The sequence below is a fragment of the Schistosoma mansoni genome, chromosome 3 (assembly GCF_000237925.1).
Source record: "Schistosoma mansoni strain Puerto Rico chromosome 3, complete genome".
NCBI classification, from domain to species: domain Eukaryota; kingdom Metazoa; phylum Platyhelminthes; class Trematoda; order Strigeidida; family Schistosomatidae; genus Schistosoma; species Schistosoma mansoni.
This window is the reverse complement of record NC_031497.1, coordinates 11,098,189-11,111,684: the sequence shown is the minus strand read 5'-3', so window position 1 is coordinate 11,111,684 and position 13,496 is coordinate 11,098,189. Positions and strand designations below refer to the sequence as shown.

At 32.1% G+C, this 13,496-nt stretch overlaps 1 protein-coding gene across 1 annotated transcript in view; it reads left to right on the top strand.

The window, feature by feature from the left end:
• The window catches only part of Smp_106010 (hypothetical protein), a 30,438-nt gene extending 17,065 nt beyond the window's left edge, over positions 1 to 13,373 (top strand). Inside the window, exons 2-3 of the mRNA XM_018799203.1 lie at positions 11,784 to 11,927; positions 13,141 to 13,373. Coding sequence (XP_018651015.1) covers positions 11,784 to 11,927; positions 13,141 to 13,172 — 176 coding nt within the window. The 3' untranslated portion in view covers positions 13,173 to 13,373. The remainder of the gene's footprint in view (positions 1 to 11,783; positions 11,928 to 13,140) is intronic.
• The last annotated feature ends 123 nt before the right edge of the window (positions 13,374 to 13,496 follow it).

Below are 13,496 nucleotides of genomic sequence, written 5' to 3'. Positions count from 1 at the left end.
TGAATATGTTATTCAACTAGTTTATGTCCTATATCCCCAAACGGTTAAGGTTACCATATGAGTAACGACTCGCACATACATTGACTTCATCCGTAAAATATATCAAACAAGAAGCACTGTTGAGGAACCGCATACTAGATATTTATGAAACGATTTTAATAGCTTTCATCGACAATTGTGTCGTATATAATAAATAGATTTTAGTCATTTAAAATTCGATATATTAAGAGTACTCTTAAAGTACAATGGTGTTGTTAATTCCCTACAGTCGTATCAACATATAATATGATGAATATTGAAGTACACTATATTAGTTACAAAGGTAACTATTAAACAAAAATCCTTCAGATAACGAATTTACCAACAATTTGAAATTAACTTGTCCAATAGCATAAACCTTCATAAAGTAACCAAGAACTTTGTAATTGTCAATTAATGACAATCGTTATAAGTTAGTAATAAAAATAGAAAATCCAGGACTAAAACTTAACGAGAATGTTTATTTTCTATCACTTTCAAAATTATAACAATTGAATGTAAAGCAATTAGTCCCTTTGATAAATTTCTATAATGTAATAAGAAGACGAAGATTATCAGAACTATGTGATATATTAGCGCAATACATTTCGAACAATCTGATCACACATACACTTGGTAAGAACATTTATATATAAGAATGAAAGATCAACAACACTGGAAATCGGGGGTAAGAAAGGATAAGGATAATAATGATAAAAGTGATGTGAAATCAATTTGAAACCTAATCACTCTGGATAATAAGCTCATATTACCAGGGTAGGTTTAAGTTGAGAACGAACTTTTTTGAATACACTGATAGGAGGTTTGAATTTTCATATGGCTGTATTTAATGAAGATATGTGAAGTCGTGAACATATATTACTGAATGCATAATACCAGATAAGTAAAAACTATATAATCGATTTAATCTATATATGATCCGTATGTCTACATGGATACTAAATTAGATTTCCCCATTTCTTGAAAGTTCTTCGCTATAAGAAGTTTCTAAAGGATAATTTAAAATTTTTATATTAAAAAATGCATTTTCTCATGAACTGCTATTACTATTGTGAACCAATGAAAACTATTTAGTGTTGAATAATTATTTTGTCCTAATATGTGACTATTTATTCATGCGTAATCACGATCCCACCAATTAATTAAAAAATAATGTGATTGCTGTAAAGTACAAGTTTAAACACTGAAATATCTTCACTTCACTAAATAATACGAGTCAAATACATGATGCTCAACAACTCGCATACATGTAGTTAACATTAATGAGTGGTATAAACTTAATGTTGTGTTTTTTTAAGGATCCAGATTTTATTCATTGAGTTATGATTGTAAAATGTTATGGACTGACATTATTTTTAATAATCAGATAATTTCTCGGTTTTATAATAAAATATATGACTGAAAAACTAGTAAGCTGAATTCATAATATTTTTCTAGTTGTATCACGTTTCAGATAAACATTATGCTTTTATGAACAAAGATCGATTGTGGCTAGCAATGGAATCCATGACGCGCATTTCGTCCTGTTTGGGACTCTTCGGCTGGATGTACCTGCATCTCAGAGTTGATGTTCAGTCTTGGACTCGAACTCAGTACCTTTCACTTCAAACACCATCGCGTTTTCCCAGAGTGAACATCAACTCTGAGATGCAGATACATCCAGCTGACGAGTCCCAAATAGAACAAAACGCGCGTCCTGGATTCCAGTGCTAGCCACTATCCATCTTTGCTTATAATGCTTGTAAATCAAGGCTATATCGATACAATACGCATAGTATGCACATATGGCCAATAAGAGACTGACCAGTTACAGTCCTAAACATCAATGGGAAGATACAAACAAACAATACTAAGTGAATTATGCTTTTTACATAAATCTTCATTAGTTGTATAAAGAGTATAAAGGCTTCAAAATGATGAATAGAACTATCAAACAATAAAGAATTCTATAATTATTCAATGTTATAATATGGTCCATGTTAACTCAACTTTGGTAGAGGACAATCACTCTGAATCACATGCTGAATAGTACTAGAAAATATCATGTAGTATACTGTCATTTACCTACTGGATTACATTTTTACAGTAACGATCTTGAATCGATTTTCAAAAGTGAATTACTGTATCAAGCACTAATTATCACCAACAACGTATTTTGAAAAGGATTAATCATTTACTCCTCATTTGAATACGAATGTCATCTATTGAATCGTAAAATATGTAATCCAGTAACTAAGCTTAATTTATAATCATTAATAAAAGTTATAATGATATATAAATATATATATATATATATATATATATATATATATATATATATATATATATATATAGCAAATGTAATATATTTCCTAATTCATTTGTCGTATAAATCAAAACTTAAGTAAAACTATTTTTACCTGAATTATTAACGTAGCGAGAGAAAAAACAACAACAAGAGAATAATTCAAGAAGTTAGCATGTTAAATAAAAATGGTAATATGAATTCATGTCTTTTTTCTTTCTTTAAGTTGACGGAGAAAAGAAAAGATACAGAGAAATAAAGTTGCTGTTTATTATGATGAGTACAGTAGTGAAGTTAACGTATACAGTGGTATTGTTTTTTTTCAATTCATGTATACCTTTGTTTCAGGGGGATTATGACAATAAATATGTTGATAAACATAATTGTATTGGGAATAATGAATAGATGTTTATGCGTAAATAACGTGGTAAATATACTTCAGAGTATATATATATATAGATATATAGATATAGATATATACGCGAAGAAGAAACAGAAGTAGAAAAGACTTAGGTCTTTTGTCTCATTAATTATTTAAATCATTTTACAGATATTGTAGTTATTATTATAGTAACCGCTTTATAAAAAAGAAGAAAAACAAACTTTACAATCAAAACCTCTCTGATAGACATTCTATTATAAGATACAAAATGTACATGTACAAAATTGTAGGGGAATAAATTCAGATGAATAATAGTATATGGTAATAAATTTACCCTTCTACTTGTATATTTACTTAAACTAAATTCAATTAATTGAATGTAGATAAATTCAAATCATAAATAACCAAGTAAGCTGTTGGAATAACTACATATTTATACATTCATAAACAGAGATACACTTTACCAGGTAAATCAGGGTTTTTCAAATAATTTCAAAGGTGTTTGACAAGTTTTTGTAATCCCTTTGTTCAAATTGTATTCTCTGAAGAAGTGGCTTACACTGAGTCACGAAACGTCAGAAAATCTAATTTTTCTACTCATTGGGATATTACAAATTATATTAATTTATTTCTAATCACCCACAATTCAAAATGTTTCTTTTTTGTTGGTTAGATATAATTTGTAATCAATAGGGAGTTCTATAGAGATCTCTTATAATAGAATAGAATTTTTTGTTGTAATTACATCATTTAGTATTAATTATTTACCTTTCATTGACTTTCAAGGGAAAAAAGCTTTAAAAATATAATAATTCTGTATATCGTATTGTTTATAGGTGGTAAGATCGTTTATATGAAGTAAGAAAGACTATGAAACTAATTTGTTAAAATGAATGTTTTATCATCATTAGTGTTGTGAAGAATAGGATTAAAGATGAAAACTTGAAAAAGTTGAACTTGTTCTGAACACTTTTTGACGATCTGTCTATCAATGTAAGTTTGAAAATAATATAAAATACAACAAAAGAATCCTCTTTAAAGTAATAAAAAATGTAAACGTGTTTACTGAGTCCCATAATTAAGCTTGAAACTTTATTAGTAGATATATTATCATCATAAAACACTAACCTGGTAGAGATTAATGATTTCAGCTTTATCATATTACATGTGTAAGCTCTAGGGACACTACTCAACTTTCCAAAATTATCAAGTTAGAGGATGGTTTAAATTCACAAATCAGTGATCACAATTTGAGCAGTTTGGTAATTAAACCCTCATAGTTGCTTCATATTCAGTTAACAAAATTAAAACAAAGCTGTAGTCACAAGCAATATAAGCAAATATATTGATGGTGGCTGGCAGTGGAATCTAGGACGCGCCTTTCCTCTTATTTTGGACCCGGAATGAACGTCAACTCTTCGGTGCAGGTACACCCAGCTGACGAGGTCCAAATAAGACGAAACGTGCATCCTGGATCTCACTGCTAGTCACCATTCATCTTTGCTTATATTGCTTGTGACTTAAGGTAACATCGAGGCAATCCACACAGAATCTACATATGGCAATAAGAGACTGATCATTTACAGTCCTAAACATTAGTGGGAACATTCAAACAAACAATACAAAATGAATTTAAAGTTGTAGTCAGCTTTGAACAAGTAGATCGGTTTGATTTCTGCTCGACATATCAGAAATGTCCTTGATATCGCTTTGATAACAAATAAATAGTTGTTAAACACGAGGTGACTAATGATAATAGGAGAAAATTTTAAAAGAATGTTTTCTTTATGGAAGGCATATAAAGTACAACTTATCATCACTGTTGAAATGAACTACCATAGGAACTTCAATTTTCGATATTTCCTACAAAGCTGTTTTTAAAATCAATTTAAAATTATAATTAAAAAATGAATGTTCCCAAACAGATACTGTTCTAGAAACTAACTTGTAGCATTAAACATATGTATGGTTTATTTCCTTTGTTTAACATGAATTCGCAAAATGTTCTAAAATTTGAAAAAATTAAAAAAAACATTTTGCATTTAACATTACGATTATATGATTATCTCTGGTTATTCACTCAATAGTAATGACTACCAATCATAATATTTAAACGATTTCGATATGTAAGGAATTTGTACCAGATGATGCTTTGCAAAGGCTGTAAGACCCAGACAACACAAAGGTACTCAAACTAAACAAAGGCTTCAGAATTGTGTTGATGAAGAAATCTGAATATATACAAAAAGATGATGATGATTCTACAAAATCCAAGGAAATTCTAACTAGAACCAAATCTCATTATCAGGAAACAAGGCAACTAAATAACCTAGAGAACTCCTAAAACTAAAGATAACTGATGATGCTACAGTCAGCTCAAACCACTCTGACTACGTCTACTAATCATTTATGAACAGACCAAATTACATAAATCTAGTGTATGAATGAGACCAATTATATCAATGATAGTCTATTCTTGCCATAAACTGTCCAGATAGTTAGCTTACTGAAACCACTCCGTAATTAATTATCCATGTCTAATGTTAAGGCCACTTTCGAATTTGTAGAAGCAATGGATCAAATAAATATGGCGAATAGACTTATGGTTTTAAATGTGACATATCTTCACTTTTTACCAATATCACTTTGTAAGAAACATTTTGCATTATTAACCAATATTCACAACTTATATTCATACCATAAATTCAGTTCAGACAGTTACTAAGATTCTGAACTAAGAATATTCAATCTCAATACAAAAATAAATTGTTTTATCTAGCAAACTGTGTACAATAGGCAGTCCATTCGAACCTACCATTAACGACATATTTTTTTAGAAATTTCTAAAGAACAAAATTACAACCTGTTATCAACGAGACCACATTTTATGTAATTTACGTTGATGACGACGTAAATCATGTGAATAAAACACTTGAATCTTTCTATAAAGTTTATCTGGACATTAAATTCACCATGGAACATGAAAGATAAGGCGCGTTCCATTTCCTTGATTTTGGTATTTCCTGGAGAAATGACAAAGCCTATCAAACGTATGTGCATTAAAAACACCTGGAGCGAACAATAACGAAACTTTCATAACCTTTTTTCTATTGACTATAAATATCGAATAGTGAAAATGCTTTACCACAGAGCCAGGAAGTTATTTTATTGAGAAAAGCAAGAGGAAAAATAAGTTGTAACAGAAAATTTTCCGTCAGTGAATGAATAATTTCAACCAATTATAAATAAATATAGTACTGAATACAGAAGGAAAACTGAAGAATACAAACCCGCAAAAAATGTTTTTATTTGGTTATTATTCAAATGTGATCATATAATAAAAACAAAGAATAAAAGTAGCTTTAAATAACAAATTTCTCACTGCTAAGCTGATTCAATCATACACAACATATGTTATGCCACCGTCTACAGTATGCAACAGTTTAAATGTACATCGAAAAGCATGTATTGTAAAAGAAATGAAAGATAGGTTTCTGCTTATTTGAATGAGTACACTTTTGAGAAAAAAAATACTTATGAGGTTCAGTAGTAAGCTATTTACTAGGTACGGAGCACAACGTGAATTTAATGAATTCGTTCAAAGTTAGCAATCAGTTCATTTCCATTTTAGTGAAATTTTCAGAAGCCGAAACAATTAGATGGCTTAATACTGACCTATTTTTTCAAGGATTTAGGAGTTACGCTTCGAATATTTAGGTAACATTTCAACTTCTTTTTTTAAGTAATTGAAACTTTGTTTTGTTAAGCAATAAAACTATATTAACACTCTAGAACTATTATATATACCTTAGACAATTGTTAAAAGATCCCTTTCTAAATACCTTGATTTTTAACTTCCATTCAAACCACACAACTTATTCATCGTTATTAACTGTCAATTCATTTTTAATATAGTTATTAATTGGAAATAACAAAACATATAAACTGGTATATAGCTGAATAGAAAGAATGAAATCATAGTATTCTTTTGTTTAAATTTATAAAGGAAACCAATTGTATAAAATAGTTTATTATAACAAGCATATATCTAAAGAGTGTTTTTCATTAACAGAGACATAATGAATGATAAATGTCAGTAGTAGAAAAAAATTAATTAAATTATTGTAATATTTATGATCTATTCAAATTACTAGGTGTATTTCGTTGATCTGAATATGTTCCGTTCTAACAATATGATAATTTAGAGTAAGATAAACTTACGTAACTGATGACATAGGAAACATGGTAAGCCAATAAATTTCAGTTGGATTTGAAAGGGTATTAATAATGGCTGAATTGTGTCTTTTGATTGAATAAACATTCGGTTTGATATTAAAGTACCTAACAATAAGAGATACTAGAGAATAAGTGGATTTAAAAAGATTAACATCTCTATACATAGTTTGTAAATTTTTATACACTTAAACTTCAGGGAATTTTATCAGTAACCAAAGCAAAAGACTATGTTGCTTAAATTTTCTAGAGATAGAAAACAGTCAACACAGAAGTATTATCGTCTCAACTTAGTGCGATAAAACTAAATTCATTAGATAACTATTAAGATAACTAATGAATCATTTACGAGTTCTATCTTAAGCTCATTTAGCATATTACAGAGAGCATACACTCATGGTATATCACAAATTTCTCATTTATTCAGTCATTATGTGGTTAACAAACGAAATTCTTTGGTTATCATGTTACGTGAGATGAATTATCAAACGAGAGTTAAAAATTCATATGGATCAATCCACAAATAATTGAATGTTTCATAAATACATATTCATTTGATGTTAATTTTTTCTTGTAAACAATTATCTCACAAGTTGTCGAATATCCTCTAATTTTTCGATAATATAGAAATGATCTATTTCCTTCTGTTGTTTAAAACCGAATGAAACAGCTGACATGAATAAGTCATTTAAACGAATTTTATAGTTGATATCATGAGTCAATTAAAGTTAGACTACCATGAAAAACCTGGAAGCACCGGATGGCCGTTTCGTCCTATTGTGGGACTCCTCAGCAGTGCGCATCCACGATCCCGCCTCGCGAGATTCGAACCCAAGACCTACCAGTCTCGTGTGCGAGTGCTTAACCTTTAGACCACTGAGCCATGAATGCCCACAGCTGCGGAGTTCTACAATAGGACGAAACGGCCGTCCAGTACTTCCAGGTTTTCCATGGTGGTCTAGCTTCAATTGACTCATGATTCCAACTCTATACAAATTACTAAAATCTCCACAAAAAACCCCTTCTGATTTAATCTAATTGACATGGAAAACTTTATCGATAAAACTCTTCTAGCATTTAGGAATATACGAAAGGAAATCACGGGTCATATATCACGTACAATAATTCAAAGGTCAACCTTTCTCTTAATACTTATGAGATTTTTTACAATGAATCAATTTAAGTTAATCGATATTAAAAGATAAGGCAAATGAGTTATAATCATTCATAAATATTATTTTATTAATTCAGTATTTTCAGTATTCACTGCAATATACATAGAACTTCTGGGGACTTTTTTGTTCATTATTATTATCATTAGCTTTATTCAACATTATATTCTTGGTACAATATAGAATTCTCAGCACAATGTATTTCAACAAGTTTCCGTTTCTTACTTCTTCGTCCTTCCTGACGATAAATATTGAGTGATCGCCAGTTAGAAGTTAGCAGCCCAGTCAATCGACATCTAAATAATGTACTTTCTTTTCGCTGCATATTGCCAGCAATCGTGATATCTCTGATTCGGCCTTTGTAACTTGTACAACAAAAATTTGTACACTTTTCAGAAACGCACAACATTAGATAAGTTGTTGAAATATCTAGATAGCAGGAACAGGTAGCCCATATGTTCAAGCAGGTCGCCTTTTAGTGAGAGAAATCTGAACATGAGTGTAATTTTTATTACTGATTTAATTTTATATAGCTGATGTTAGCCACACTCTTCTGTTAAAATCTTATCCCGTGTAGCATATTGACAAGCTAGATGGAAAACACAAACATACTGAACATTAGAGAATCAGATGAAAATTTTAATGAAATTACACTATAGTATGTGGCAGTCATCCATTAAATGAATGAGAAAGTGATCAAATGTGTTGAGCATGATACATTTAGTAAACAATGGAAGTTGTAGATTACCTCAGCCCTAAAAAACACTACATGTGGACAATCTGGTTTTTAATAAGGTTAGATAAAGTTCAAAAACTTAACCAATGAATATAGTTTTCTGAATAGATCAGAATTTATAATCTTTATAAGAACTTCATCACAACCAAACAATAAATATTAATAGTATACGAAACAGTTGATGTAAAGACGGAGAGAAATCATGCTATGTTGAATTAAAATATTTATTCAAAGAAATATGTAAAATGTGATTACTATTAATAATTATTAGTGAATTATTGAAAGATAATTTATAATAAACCAACTTTCAAAACTGTGGACGACAAGACTATAATTTATGGACGAACCAACCAGGCATAAGATAACAGTTCTCAGATAATAGTTCTCGCAAAATTCAATCATCAATTTGGCTAAATAGAGTTTTGGCATTACAGCTCATGTCAGTTTGTGATGAAAACCCTAAATATAATATCTAACCTAAACCATCAACTTTAAATCATAATTCGGACTCTTTACACAGGATTCTAACCCTCATTCAGTCCTAGTTACTAGGTGACCGACCTCAACGTCAGTCTAGCATCGCTCAAAGGTCGTCCGTAAATTATAATCTCACCCTGTGATATTGACCATATCTTCACCAGAACGAAAACCAGTCGGCTCCTCGAGAGTCAATCTTTCTCGTGTTTTGAACAATCTAAGAAGTATGACGGAAGCCAATAGTTTGGACGCAATTAGAATTAGACTTATACCCCTATAGTCGTTACGGGAACCACGTGAACCCTTTTTAAAGATAGGAACAACTACCTAATCATTTCATGATGTTGGAACAATCTAACTCCCAGACCTTTGGAAAAAACTTAGTCAGTTCCTTAACCAAAACGTCACCATCATCTTTTAAAAGGGTCACCTCGGCCTGGTGATTTGTAGCGTCTCAAGAGTTGGAGTTCCTTGCGAACTTCCACCTCGTTAGGTGGATCAGTCGTCAAAGGCCATAGAGGGTAGGACAGTTTCATCGGTGCTACCGAGTCAGCAGACCAGTTGAACCGCTCCTCGAGAAATTCTGCCCATCTTCCAAAACGTCGACAGACGTTATTTAATGGCATCCCGTCATTTTCACAGATTGTTTCAATCACACCAAACTTCTTGCTCCCATTGACTCGGATGAGTTTAAAGAGCTTCCATAAGTCACCAAATGCAGCTGCTACTTCCAACTCATCGACACACTCCAACCACCAGGCTTCTGAGTCTTTACGCAAGCTTTGCTCAATTTCACTGTGTAACAATCTTCTTTTTCGGTCAAACTCACGGTCATCCGGAGTAGAGTGACGGGCTTCAATGAGTTATAAGGAGCCTGACGTTTCGCTAAACCGGAAGCGACTTTACTCACCATTTTCATGGCGTCATGCAATTTGCAATCAATGCTCATCTATACTTTTCTGTGGCCTGAAAGCTAGCTAGGAGTGGTTGCCTCTTACACAACCACGCCGGAGGTAGCAGATCACGATGTGATCGATCCGATTCTAAGCTTGAAATGCAGAGGGAGGACGGCGGGTGGCACACCAGCGATGACTGCCGGTAGTTAGTGCTAGTCAGACACAGTTTGTAGTCTGAGTACAGTTGCAGTAGACAGTCATCGCTATCTGACCTGCGACCAACATTCCACATCGGCGACCCAAACGACTCTCTTCTGCGCCTAGACGCCCAACCTGGGCATTTAGGTTTCCACGAAATTGAGCAACCGTCCGCCATTGTCTTCAGTGAGTTACTATCTCACAACAGACCAGGTTGAACTACGCGGGTTATTGCTTCTCACTAGGACTCCAGGAAATACCTCTTGAAGCCAGTCACTAGTGAACATATGATTATTATCAGAAGGGGTTTTGTGGAGATTTTAGTAATTTTGTAGTTGAATTGGATTGGTTGAAGTTGAACATTAACACCGTCAGTCTAAAGGTTAATTGCTAGCGCGCGAGACTGGTAGGTCTTGGGTTCGAATCTCGTGAGGCAGGATCGTGGATGCGCACTGCTGAAGAGTACCACAATAGGACGAAACGGCCGTCCAGTGCTTCTAGGTTTTCCATGGTGGTCTATCTTCAACTGACTTATGAATTCAATCATAGAATTTAAGTTTCCGGATAGTACTACGATATCTATCGAACACACTTTTTGTAGTAGAACAGTTAATTGGTGGTAAAACTCATCATCGATCGCATCTGGGTTGCAATCTGTCGGAGCGTATGCGGAGATGACTAAAATACATAGTTTCCCACACCAATTTCTCCGTACTTTGATGGAACTTTCTAATCTAACGGCACATAACCAACTGTTAAATAAGATCCAACCGGTCAATGCTATCTCAGATCTAGCACATAGTGCGGCACCAACAACAACAAAACCGGACGAATATGCCTCAGAGTTTCTGGATAAACGCAAGCGAAACTCCCCTAGGTGGACCCTCCGTGTTCAACAACCCGATTAAGACGTCGGATATTTGCTTTCCGTCCTCTCAATTTCGTAAACAACACCCTCACTGCGAGAAGGCAGTGAGTAAGACTTCTCTGGCAGTTTCATTATCTAGATGACATAGATATTCCGCATTAGAATAGAATAGCAACTATGCAGTAATAATGCATCAATTCAACAATCTATAATTACATTTATATAATCATGACAACTAAACAAATCATTAGTTGTTGAGAAAGTTAGTATCATGTATAAATATATATGACAATTCGGAACTCGTCCAAAAATAGAGCATATTTCCTCTGATGACAACAGCTTTTTTTCTTAAACACATATTATGTGGATTGTTCTGGAAAGCACCCATGTACAATTTCTGTCATTTTTCAAATCAAATCTAATCTAGAAACTCATGAAGTACTTCATACTTTGCGCAAAATACACAACCACTTTCTTGTTTATTTTCTGTTATTTCAGTCACAACTAGATGTCAAATGGAATCGGAAATTGCACGAAATGTTTTTAGAGACACGATCGATTATCGTACAGATGATCCGTACATTGAAGATCTAATTGACATTTGGTTGAGAAAATGCATTCGGTCAAAAAGTATTAATCAAAGTAATTAATTAGTTGATTGCTTTTTAAAATATTAAGGGTATTTATTTTATTGAATTATACAGCTGAATTTGAATTGCGAATATAAATTCAAATAATATGTTCTGGTGCCCTATTGGTTTAAGCATAAATGCGTTCACCAACGAAAGTTTTCTGCATTACTTTAATTATATTTGTTTGAAAAATGCCATCTGATCGTTACACAATAATTTGTTGCAAATTTAACTATAGTATGTAAATACAGGTACAAATATGCGTGTTTGTATTGCGTTTAAGGTTCATGCAAATCTCATTATACTTACTGTAGTTATAAAATAATGAAATGTAAAAAATTATATACTTCTGAAAATTTGTCTATACAGTGAGGGAGGTTAGATTCGCAAATTGCTTATATTTTGAGAAAGTCAAGTGCACAAGTTGTTGTCCTGCATCTGAGATACTGACAGCCTTAACTATGATTTATTGTAAACGAATTCAATGTTTTGTTAGATATTCAAATCCTATTCTTAAAGCACAAAATTATGAGAAAAACTAACTCAGAACCGTTCCAATTATTTTTATAATCCCCATCTTCATTACAATCAATGAACGCATTATGCTGTTTTTAACGTACAGTAAGTTCGCGCCGCCAAAATAATTGAAAGTAACATGATTTTTGTAGACTATTTAAACAATCAATAAACGGAAATTATATCACACATCGCGAATCGGCTTTGTTTAATGCAAATTATGGTTTCGTAATTTGTGAAACAAGATTCAAAATAAGGATGATAGTAACATTAACTAAATTAGGTTGATAGAGAAAAAGACCAATTGTTTTAGTAAGCTGCAAACTGCATTTTAGAATAACGGTAGAGAATATATATCATTATTATTTTAATGTACGTACTAATAAGTCTGATTCTTGTTGTCACACTCTCTTTAGATGTTATGGCAGAAACACAGCAAAACTTGAAAAGTTTGAAAGGATAGAAAACTATACTCGTGTCAGTGTAACTTAACAAAAACTTCGCAACCAACTTTTTAAGTTAACTTTTCGGGTCATCCATTGATGTGTCTTTTTATAGTTATTCGTAGTAGTTACGCAATACCCTAAACTATTAGTCTTCAACGTTTCTTTAAAACTAATACCATGAAAATCGTAATTTGAGATTATCTTTCTGTATAAATATTTGTACTTCAACAAGTCAGTAAATGCATTGTTTTTTATTTTTAGGAAGCATACAGAAGCGCCCGTACTACGGCTGAGGCTGATTGCAATGAATATAGTGAAAATGTACACAACTTATTTCCAGTTGATTGTTACTTTCTTTATTGAAAATATACTATGATAAAGCTTCTTAGTTACAATATTGGCCTTAAAATTAGTTTAGCCAATGCTATGAATAAAATAAATTTCCATTAGGAAGGTGAATACTAAATCCATAAATAAACGTACCATAACCCACTAGTTTAGTGTCTTGTTTCTTGTAAAACATCGTTTCCGATTTTTCACACTAATAAGCATCCATGTAATATATGCAAAAACATTATTCATGTAATCATGCTAAGTTAATACAGCGACATTTTTGA